The sequence below is a fragment of the Orycteropus afer genome, unplaced genomic scaffold (assembly GCF_000298275.1).
Source record: "Orycteropus afer afer isolate SDZICR_OR568_19922 unplaced genomic scaffold, OryAfe1.0 scaffold00065, whole genome shotgun sequence".
NCBI classification, from domain to species: Eukaryota; Metazoa; Chordata; class Mammalia; order Tubulidentata; family Orycteropodidae; genus Orycteropus; species Orycteropus afer.
In genome coordinates, this window is record NW_006921652.1 from 5,644,169 (window position 1) to 5,656,431 (window position 12,263).

At 34.2% G+C, this 12,263-nt stretch overlaps 1 protein-coding gene across 1 annotated transcript; it reads right to left on the bottom strand.

Moving 5' to 3' along the window:
- Positions 1-4,511: 4,511 nt before the first annotated feature.
- Positions 4,512-9,436, bottom strand: C1D (C1D nuclear receptor corepressor). The gene is made up of 4 exons (XM_007940074.2): positions 9,299-9,436; positions 7,962-8,028; positions 7,593-7,648; positions 4,512-4,676 (listed from the first exon to the last, which is right to left on the bottom strand). Exons 1-4 carry the CDS (start codon positions 9,434-9,436, stop codon positions 4,512-4,514), a joined length of 426 nt encoding a protein of 141 aa, XP_007938265.1.
- Between the last annotated feature and the right edge of the window lie 2,827 nt (positions 9,437-12,263).

Below are 12,263 nucleotides of genomic sequence, written 5' to 3' on the forward strand. Positions count from 1 at the left end.
GCAATTCCTACGAAAGTTGGAATTAGAAATACCATTTGACCCAGGCATTCCATTACTAGGTATATATCCTAAAGAAGTGAGAGCCATGACAAGAACAAACATATGCACACCCATGTTCATTGCAGCACTATTTACAATAGCAAAAAGTTGGAAACAACCTAGGTGTCCATCAACAAAGGAATGGATAACCAAACTATGGTACATACACACAATGGAATACTATGCAACCCTAAAGAATAACATAGAATCTGCAAAATGTGGATGATCTTGGAGGACATTATTCTGAGGGAATAAGTCAATCACAGAAGGACAAATATTGTATAAGTCCATTATTGTAAAAGTCAAAGAACGGCTTATATATGGAAGGAAATTTTCTTTTTGGTTACCAGGGGTGGGAAGGGAGGGGAGGGAACACTGATAGGTAGAGATAAGTATTGATTTAGGTGAAGAGAAGGGCAATGTACCAAATATGAGTGATCAACAGGGTGGCACTGAGGAAGAAGACATAGAGAGGTACATGGGAGGTACAGACAACAAAGATGAACCCTTTTGTACATACAGTACTAAGTTGTCAGTGAAGGCAAACATGGGTATACGGGTGGATAGATGGGTAGACAGGCTGAGCTATCAGGTATGTGTATGCAGCAGGGAGTATACCCAAGACCATGTATAGGGTTGGCAGACAATGGTTCCACAAGTGTATTTGTATGTTCTGTAAGAATTCCCAGGGGTATAGAACTGACAAAGGACAAGGTTGTAGTCACTTCTTAGTCACAGCCAGCTACCCAGAGGGACTGAGTAGTTGAACCTGTGGGCTCGGGACCATAGTTGCAGGGGACATCAAGCTCATTTAGCATAACACACTACACAAAACTTTGTTCCACCTCCAACTTTGGTAAGTAGCAACTAGGATCTTAAAAGCTTGCAAGCAGCCATCTAGATCCAACTATGGGTCTCTCCTTGTCCAGAGCAAAGAAGAATGAAGAAAACCAAAGATTCATGGAAATAATTAGTCCTGGCGACTGGTACATCATGCGATATGCAGCCTGTACGACTAAGAGACCAGAAGAACTAGATGGTGCCTGGCTACCATTGTCAACCACTTGGAGGGGGATCTATGTAGGAGATCCTGGATAGAGAGGGGGAACAATGTGGAACAAAACTCAAAATCATTTGGAAAATAAAAAGGGGGGGCAACCAGGTTTGCTGGTCTGATAGAGCCTGATGGAACCACTGAGACTATGGCCCCTAGCTGCCCTTCAGGTCTAGAATTGAACCCACACCTGTGGCGTCCAGCCAAACAAAAGACAGGGATGTGAGTTGAACATTTACCTGAGGTAGATACACTCCTTAGAGAGAACAATCATGGGAGAAAGAAGGGCTGTTTATGCACAGGGAGACAGCTCAGGGGGCAGGAGTGCATAGAAGGATGGACACAGGAAGAGGTAACTATTGGGAGGAAGTAGGAGGGGAGCTGTTGCATTGGGGTAAATTGTAATCAATGTCATGAGACAACGTGTGTGTGAACTGCTGTATGGAAAGTGAATTTGCTCTGTTGTCTTTCACCCAAATCACAATTAAAAAAAAAAAAGAACAAAGAACCAATCAACCTCATATAACCTAATTCCAGTAATGTAAACCATCATTCAAGCTTCAATTTCTCACTTAACATATTCTACTTTAGTGAAATGAATTCCTATCCTGCAACTATGAATAAAAGAAAATTGTATTTAAAATAATATTGAAAAGCAACTCTCATTATTTAGCATTAGAGTAATAGTCTATCTATAATTCTAATTTTAAAAATTATAGGTGCAACCTCTCCAACTTGCTAATTCTCAAAGAGATTAATAAAACTTGTAATTAACATCTAAACTTACAGCATGCTGCCATTTGGAACAAACTAGGTTAACAATAACATACCATAGTCAAACACATCAACCCATCACCTTTTATGGTTCTGACTAAGGTTAATGAGCACAATTTGTCATTAATTTTCCAGTAAATCAGAAAAACTGAATTGAATGAAAAGACTTTTTTTCACACTTCATAAAAGCAGACTAAAGACTGAGATTTTGTATTTGGAACCTAACATCTAGCACAGTATCTGTCAATGTAAATGTCAATAAATATCTGTGGAATGAATAAACAAATAAGCAATCCAATGCACTACTACCATTCAGTTCTTTATTATTTGCTAAGTAGTAAGTCTTTAAAATTAAAGATAATAAAATAGAATATATGAAAACCATTTTTTATTTCTAACAGTTAACACTGAAAAAGAATTATTGACTTAATCTCCAATTTAACAAAATGTCTAGCTGGACTTTCACAAATCGATAATTTGGCTAATGATTTTCTACAGTCATATGACATCTTTCATTTAACCTTTTTTTTATGACATGAAAAAATATACAGAAATGGGTATTATAACACAAAGACACATACACTACACTGGATCTTAATGATAATACTTATTTCTCTCCTTGAAAAAAAATAGCTAGACATTTGAAAGGGTGGAAATGAAAAAGGACTGAAATAACTATAAATGTTCTTGCACTTCAAAAATTGTCTGACATCAGAGCCAGAAGACTTTCTGCCTCTATCCGTGACTTCCTCTTCATGTGTCACTGAAAGAGTTCAACATGCTTTACAAAATCCATTACATTTTAAGACTATTTCCAATATCTGCTACCATAAATCAAGAAACCATTTATTCAAGGTTACTTATGGAGAATTAATCACACAGAAAATTTTAACAACTCCTTTTTCAAAAATTAAAGTACTTTACTGTACTTGGCATTCCTACACATAATCATGTGGATTCAAAGACTGAAAGCATTAAGGGCATATAATTAAAATTCATAATTTAAGCTTAGACATAAAAACTTTAATATGTAGAATTCTCTGTAACCAATATTCCAGAAAAATAAATCAGAATATAAATACAATGTAATCTCCTTTGATTGCTCCTTCTGTTTAAGTGGCATTATGTAGGATAGAACATTGTTCCAAAACACCTGTATATACTTGATAGAGCCTCAAAAAGACAAACAGGATTTTAACACAAATAGCACGTACCTTCAAAGTTTGCTTGCCAATTGCTCCCTCCCCCCAGGAGGTACTTTTGTAAATGAACTATGGTACTTTTTTAATATTAATATGTTACAAAAAAGAAAAAAAAATTGGCATACCTGTACTTATGAAAATACCTCTTGGGAGGAAGTGGTTGGCAAACAAACATAGAAGGAGCATGTTCTCTGTGTAAAAATACAGTGATCAAAAAATAGGAAAAATGAGACCAAGAATACTTTGAGCAGTTGTCTCAAGTATTATTCATCAAGAACAAAAATCCATGAATTTTTCCATCTGTGATGATTTCTAAAACTTATCTTCCTAATTTGGAAGGTAACTTGACTCAAAAGAGAAATATAAACAGGTCAGCTACAGAACTTTTACAACCTTTATTGGTAGGGTATAGCCATTATGCCAAAACTCACGCCATCGATATAAAACCTCATTTTCCATCGAAAGTTAATGAAAACATATTTTATTTTAAATGAGACATAAAGGCAAAGTGCCAAGAATTAAAATATAATCTGAAAAGTTTTAATTTCACACTTGGATATTTTTTTGAAAAGCAATTAATTCCTAAAATCATGAAAACATGATAAAGTAACTACATAAGAAAAACTGGACATTTAAGTCATTTCATTCTTTCTTAATATTATACCATGAAACAAACATATCACATACAGTTCTCAGGTTACAAACATCTGACTTATATACAGCTTGTAGTCACGAACCAACCCCACTAAAGCTTATCATATTAAAAATTCAAGATATCAACAATGGTTCTATTTTTACAGGCACTACTTTGCAAGTACATCAAAGCATTATTATTACTGATTTGTTATGTTAAAGATGTTTCAGTGTATCTGGAAGTGTTTCTTTATGTTTTTTACATATAGAAAGGTACACCATATACCATATACAAGAGAAATATTTGATTAACTGACCTTAGACAGGAACCATATTTAACTACTGCACTTAAGTACAAATTTGACTTAATGACAGACTTAGGAACAGAACTCATTTATAATCCAAGGACTGCCTGTAATAAAAACAGTCTTCAGATAGCCTATTTCATAAGGTACATTAAAAACAGTACAAATGTTTACAAAGAACATTTAATTTAAATTTCACAGTTGTTTATAAAATGGTACTTGAAAGACCCACCCATAAATGGAAATAAGAGTCTTGTCAAATGATGGTGAAGAGTAATATATACCCACAATGTTAAAACCTCATAGCTCTCTATAGGAAAATCAATAAAGATAACTTAATCTTTCTGGAAAAAGAAAGTATTTAGCATTACAAATTTCAAGTATAACTTTTATATATTCAATAAGGAATACATTTAAACCTTGCAATGTCACAATATCCATCTATTTTGTGGAAAACAATAAAAAAGGTATACTTTTTGAATATGTATACATCAAAACAAAAAGTTAGTTTTTACTTTTTCCTTTATTGGCAACTTTGGGTGCATTTTTACTTTTGGGTTCCCAGAGAGCACTTTTTATAAATCTTGAAACTGCACCTTTGTCCAGTTTGCCAGCCTTTTTCTTGTCTGTTATTTCCTTGACTCTGTTCATATACACTCTAATTCTTTCCTTAAAGATAAAAGAAAGAAATGAAATAGATTTACTAAGCTGCTCATCACCACTAAGTTTTATTATACTCAACTTCAGTTAAATTCATCAGTTATATACTTATTGCCTATTAAGTGCACAGTGCTAGTAAGTGCAAGTGAATGGGATAAACACGCTCCACGCTCTCCTGGAGTTCAGTCTGGGGGGGAAGAGAGGCACTAAAAAAGCCATGTCAAAGTGCTGAGTGTTTCCAAAGACAAATTAACTATACAAAGACATCACTATACAGATAACCATTACATTGTTTATATGTCCCTATAAATTTTTTTAAATTAGCATTAACCTAAATCCACATATTGACCTTTTTATCTGAAGTCTACAAATCTAAAACCTTAGCTCTCATATACTTGCAACATATATCAAACTAAACTTGCCTGAAATTTTTCTAAACAGAAAATGGATAAGGCAGTGTTTAACTATTTCTTTTTTTATATTACCTTTTAGTGTCACAATTAAAACAGGCAGCATGAAAACACAAGGCATTTTATTCAATTTCATAGTTTTGATTGATAAGCACATGAAATATCCTAATAAAATATACAGTTCTAAACAGACTTTACAAGGTGAGAAACATAATATGTTGCTGTACCATTTTGAATCTTCGGTGGCCATTAATCAGAATAAAGGGCTATCCTATACTTCAATTGGAGAAATAAAGTTGATGACAGCCGTAAAACAGGAGAGTAAATGATTGATCACAGCTTAGCAGCAAGTTGCATTGAAATAATCAAAGTAGTTATATATAAACATAGAGAAAAATGTAACTGTAAAAGATTGACAACTCTGCTCAAAACCCTGATGGTGCCCTATTTCACACAGAGTAAAAGCCAAAGCCCTTACAATGGTGCATACCAGCTGCTGCACATACCCAGCCCAGCTCTGCCAGGGCCTCTGCCCTGCCTATTCCTTTGCCTGTAATGATCTGCCCTCAAACATCCACAGAGCCACTCCCTGCCTTCCTTCCACCCACTGCCAAGGAGGCCAACTTAACCATTTAAAACTGTAATCCAACTCTAAGCACTACCAATCCATCTTACCTTCCTCTATTTTCTCTTCCCCATAGCACATATAGCTTTCTAACATTCTACATATTCATATATATTTATTATGTTTGTCTGTTTAATTTTACAGTTTGTTTCCTCCACCAGATACAGTCTTGGTGGCTGATACAAGGGCAGGGACATTTATCAGCTTTATCTACTAAGGAATCATTTCACTTGGAAATTAATGCCTGGCACTCAGTAAGCATTCAAATATTTGTTGAATGAACAAATTCACTTTTTTAATGGTCCTTTGACCATTATATATATATATATATTTCTGATTATAGAGAAAGTTATCTCCACTCACACTAGCTCTGTGATCAATTAGTAATGTCTGTGACAAGGACAGAAAGGGGAACAGATTTACTTTGCTTGTTATTGGCCAACCCTGGTTGAGAATATGAATATACTTCTCCAAAGAAGGGAAAGCCTCTGAGGTGAAAGAAGGCAGATAATATTCTCCTTTTCCACTGACAATACAAGTATTAAAATATTCCAAATAACTCTGCATTAAAAGAAAAAGATGAATTTTATTAATATTACAAAAAGTTGAAAACAGATGACATATCTGACATATCCAATAGTTCTTACAGTTTAAAGCGAGTATTACTGGTCAAACCAAGATCTGTATATAATATTGCTTTACACATTAGCTTTAAATATTTTTCAAATTGCTTTGTGTTTTTTTCCCAAGAACTTTTAAAGAAAGAAGAAATATCTTGGTCCACACATTAAAAAAAATTAAAGGCAACAGATCTGGTTACCAAAACAAAAACCAAAGTTGATTCTGACCCATAGCGACCCTACAGGACACAGTGGAACTGCTTCCAAGGCTGTCAATCTTTACAAAAGCAGACTCCCTCATCTTTCTCCCACAGAGCAGCTGGTGCATTTGAACTGCTGACCTTTTGGTTAGCAGCTGAATGAGTTAACCACTAAGCCACCAGAGCGCCTTTAAAATAAATGACCAAGGTATAAATAAACACACATATCAACTACTATAAGACTCAAGAACAAGGGAAGAATAAAATGTCAAGTGTATTTCACATATATATTTACCTTATATTTATATACACAAAGAATAAATTTATTAACAATATTCTTATTCATAAAGCCAAGTCAAAAAGGTAACCCATAAGTTTGATTTCTAATTTTTCCTTCAAATTGAATGATTTGATTTAATTTTTGAAGTCAGCAAAACCTCCAAGATACCAGACCTTATATACTGTACTTACACATCTAAATGGAATATAAAGACAAACCTAAAAGATTTATTACAGGTTGTAAATATGTCACTAATGCAGAATTACTGGACAGTACACATACAACTGGTGCCAAAAAAGCTTTTAGCTTTGTTGCTGAACTGGATACTTTACTGCTGAGAAAATGAATTAATGGAGGGATTGAAAAGGTGGGGGGGAAACTTTCCCGTCTTTGCTAGTAAATCAACTGGAATATACTTTTAAGAATTGTGTAAGAGTTAAAAAAAAAAAAAAGTAGTCCTGGAGATGGACAGGATTTCAAGAATTTATAGGAAAAATAATATGGAAGTTATAAATAATTACTAGAATCATAACATTGTCCTATCCAAAGATTTATATAATATTTGAAACAGCAATTCTCTGACAAAAGTAAGGGAAAGAAAAACCAAAGATGTGATGAGAACTGGCTCACTTTCAAAATTTCAACACTAAATAATCTTGTTCTCCAAAATTAGGATAACCAAGGTACTAAGACGAACTTCAAGAACACTACAAGTCTATCAGTAAAAAATAACACATGTATAACAAATAGACATATAAAATAAAAAGAAAATAATGAATTAAAATCTTACCAATTCCTGCTTTACTGGGTGTTCCTTAGGGTTAACTCCCTGAGTAGCCAAATAAACTATAAGGGAAAGATTTCATGGAATAAAATGGGTATGTATATTGATTAAAAGCATTACAATTTAAGAAACTCTAGCTACTCACAAAAAAGGAAAGTCACACAAATGACAAATTAAATCTTAAATTATTGCATCTGCATGTAATATTAAATTTACGTGTGGCTCATGGGCACTTGGGAATCTTGATTTTAAAAAAATAAATATCTGACTCTTAAAAGTGCCCTAAAGTATAATGATACATAAATAGGTAGCATTTAAAAAATTATTTTGGCATAATAAATAATTTGCTTTCTAACTCTAAAGTAATATACTTACCCCAAAACATTGAATTTAATGTGTATGCAGAAACTAAATCTACTTTCGCTTGTTCAAGTGGGTCCAGCTATTAAAAAAGAAAAAATGAAAGAAATGCATGCAAACTTTGAGTACCATCAGTAACCTTTTTAACTTTCATCAAGCACAATGCATCAAAGAAATATTTTTTTCACTTCCTATAATCCAATACCTAAATGATTTGGCAGTAATTTGAAAAACAGTAAGATTTGTTAACCAATGATTTTTGCCCACAAATTTTCACTTCAGGATACATCTTTAGTTAAACAAAGAAATGTGTGTAATCCAAGAAAAATTCTTTTGAATTATTTTAATTCGGAGAGTTATGATCTGGGCTTTGTATGTCAAAAGTAATTTATCAATATAAACATTGTACATGATGCATTTATGTATAAGAAGCAGGCTAAAATGCTTAGGCAATACCAAAGACAGAAAAAACATAATGAGATTTGTTTTAGACTGTCAAAGTCAATTTACTGTTTTTCTCCTATAGGGTTTCCAGAAATCCTGATAACGTCATGGCTTTACTTAAAAGGTCAAGATAGAATCTGTCAAAAAGAATACACCGAGTACTCCCTTTTCCTTTTTCAAAATCAAGTCAAAATTAAAATAGTTATAGGTTATAGTCAGGAAATATTTTCTAAGTCTGAAGTTTTGTTTTTGTTTTCCCCCCTAGAAATAACCAAATAAGATCCTGGTTAGAGTGGATAGAAAAATGTGGAACAAAATTCAAAAACATAACAACAACCAGAATGACTGGTCAGATGGATTCTGGTGGGACCCTCAAGACTATGGCCCTGGGATACACTATGGGCAGGAGATAAGACTCACTCCCAAGGGCTGGCTCTCAGCCCAACAGTAGTAAGACTTACATGCAGAACATCCAACCCATGGTGATGCATCCACCTACTCTATGGAGATAGATCCCTGGAAGCAATTGGCCATGAGGCACTGGAGGGGCAGCATTCACATCAAGGGAAAGCTGGACAGATGGGAGTGCACAACTAAGAAGGGCACAGGGATGGGGGGGGGGTCACAGGGAAGGGAGAGGAACAGAGTGGGTTAGGGCTGGGGATGGTAATCTGGGAGTGAAACCAAATGTACACAAAATGTTGAATGTAAAACAAATTCTGTTCTGTAAATTTGCACCCAAAGCACAATAAAAAAAAAAAGAAAAAGAAAAGAAATAACCAAATACATAGAGAGTTGAAATAAAGAGGAAAAGGGGTTTGTATCAATCTATTTCTTTGTCTATATGCTTCATAAAACAGCACTCTGTTTTATAAGTTAAACTCTCAGGAGTTACATGCTTAAGATACCTTCTGCAACAACTCATTTCTAGAAACAGACATCATGGTCTTCAGCATGTCATCCACAGCACCAATGGAATTCTCGAAAGCCGATAAATACTCATGAATTTCTACTGGATAGTCTTCATTAATTTCTTCATTTGCCATCATGACCAACTGGAAAAGTAAAATAAAATCTTAGAATTCATATTACACAGAGTGTTCTTTAATTTACAAAAAGAAATCAGTATATGACATCATGAATTTCAAAAGGTAAAATCTGAAGATAATTAAATCTTCCTAGAATATAATTCTGAAGCAACTGAACTCAAACATCCCTTCTTCTTAAGTTGCTTGAGAAAAGGAAAGGAAAGAGAAAAAAAAGAAAGGAAAAGAACAGAACCTACCCAAGGCCACTCACACTATACATATCAAAACCTCAATGCTTTTAAAGCACTAAAGACATGGAATATCAAAAATCAAAACCCTAATTTTAAAAACTTTCTGTTGAAACTGAAGACCAAGCAAAGCAATGAAAGTTCTACAGTATATCTTCCAATGCTTGTTGAAGAAATGATAAGCAAACCTCATTTTTTAAAGACATATATTTTAGTCTTTTTAAATTTAAGTGTTAACATAGGAGCATGTTATATTAAACTAAGAAATTAGAAATATTAGGTCTGAAATATGTCAAGATTATTTATCACTAGAGTCATTTTTCAAGATTATATGTTTATATGTCTACTCCTTAAGCGTCTTTAAAATATTAATAAGAAATTAAAAGAGCCAACAAATCACATAAAGTCTGTAAGTAGAAAAGAGTAAACTTGGAGAAAATAAACTATATGGTTTTCATTTGGGCTAGAGTATACCCTGTCAGCTCATTCTTTCAAAATTCACATTTATATCATAATATTCACTATCTATGTGAGAAAAAGCACAACCCATGCCAATGTATTAAGTAGCCAAGACCAAATTTCAGAGGTTAACTGTAAGCCATATGTACCATTTTTAAGTTAAATTTTTTTTTATTAATAGCTGAAAAACCCTCTTTCTTACATAGCTAAGAACGGCATAATATGAATAATAGCACATAGCACAGCAAAATGGTAGTAAAGAGCTTAGGGATTTCTGTCCTGCTTAATCACCTTAGATAAACTCAGGTAATCTCTGTGAGCCTCAAATTCTTCATCTATAAAATATGGCAGTGGGTCTAAAGATCTATAAAATCCCTTACATTCTAAATGCTTCAACTATGTCATTTAAGTTTCAAAAAGTGCTATTTGAATATTTAGTCAAAATCTATGAATATATCTTCTGGAGGAGTGGAGAAGTATATCCCACTGAGACATCTGGTTTCATTTTCAAAAAAAAAAAAAAAAAAAATTCCATTCCTTGGGTTTCCAAGGTGGTATCTCTATGGAATTGTGAACTTAAAAAGGGCTACAAAATAAATTTTATGTTACATATATTTTACCATAAAAAAAAAAAAAAAAAAGTCAAGTAGTGAAGTCTATCGGACGATCACTCCTTGAGCTGTAAAATAACTTACTATGCAACCACTCCTCGGAAGGAAGATTGGGCAATCCTACTTCCGTAGTGATACTACCTCAGAAACCCAAGGAGGGGGTCGCTATGAGTCGGGACCGACTCGACGGCAAACAACAACAACAACATGCAACCACTATGCAACCAGCAATTAAACATGGGACTCTGATAAAAGAAAACCACAGAGGAAAGAATTGTGACTTCCTAATTGGAATAGTTAACTAAACACATCCATTTACCTTACATTCTTCTAAAAGCCCTCCAAAGATGATAGAAAAAATATAAAAATAGTCCACAGTAAAAAAAAAAAAAGAAGGTGGGGACCAGGTTTGCTGGTCCAATAGAGCCTGGTGAAACCACTGAGACTATGGCCCCTAGCTGCCCTTCAGGTCTGGAATTGAACCCATACCTGTGGTTTCCAGCCAAACAAAGTACAGGCAAGTGACTTAAACATTTACCTCAAGTAGACACACACCCTGGAGAGAACAATCATGGGAGAAGGAAGGGCTGCTTATGCACAGGGAGACAGCTCAGGGCGCAGAAGAGTATGGAGGGATGGACAGAGGAAGAGGTAACTATGGGGAGGAAGTGGGAGGGGAGCTGTTGCATTGTAAATTTTGGTCAATGACATGAGACAAAGTATATGTGAACTGCTGTATGAAAAGCGAATTTACTCTGTAAATCTTCACCCAAATCAAAATAAAATTAAAAAAAAAAAAAAAAAGTCCACAGTGATGCTGCAAAGCCAAGAAGGGCACAGACACATCAGGAGACCTGAATACTAGAAATTTCTGTATGCAAAAAACAGAATCAGACTGACAGGAACAGAGCCAAGGAACCTACAATCTCCTACAAACAAAAGAGGAAGTCTCCAAAAACAAAATAAATCTGCCCCGGAGAATCCAGGAATAACCCCAAGAATTAGAGTGATAGACCTGGGCCATGTGGGCTGAAGAAACTGAAACCAATCCCCAGATCTGGAAAAGGAGGGCTCTAGCATTTGCTGCTGGGATAAAACGTGTAAGTACAAGGGATATACTCATATATACAGAAGACTTTGTATCTTCCCTTGATACGCTATTTTAAACCAAATGATTTGAAAAGCAGGATGCAAAGAATGATATGTTGAAAAAGCATCTATTACCAAAACTATGCTAAAAAGATGATAAACCAAATAAATCATTAACCAAAGGGCGCAGAAGGTTAAAAATAGTCCCTTCAAAAATATTTTCCAAAATAAAACAAAGGATTAGATAGATTGCATAGAGTCTTTACTGCTTTGTAAGCAATAAAGAATATTAACAATCAAGGTATCATCATCTATCAGACTGATAATAATTTTAAACATCAGGAATGTCTGATGCTAGCAAAGGTATAAACTGATAGTGGAATATAAATTGATACAGATTTTTAAAATGCACATACTCTTTGACTCAGGAAATTCTTT

Bases quoted from the DNA above. Each gene is read 5' to 3' on its own strand.
- C1D (XM_007940074.2), bottom strand. From the start codon at position 9,436: ATGGCAAATGAAGAAATTAATGAAGACTATCCAGTAGAAATTCATGAG. The intron at 8,029-9,298 runs GTATCTTAAGCA...CTTTTTTAATAG, and splicing joins GAAATGAGTTGTTGCAGAAG to CTGGACCCACTTGAACAAGC. The intron at 7,649-7,961 runs GTAAGTATATTA...TTTCCCTTATAG, and splicing joins ATTAAATTCAATGTTTTGGG to TTTATTTGGCTACTCAGGGA.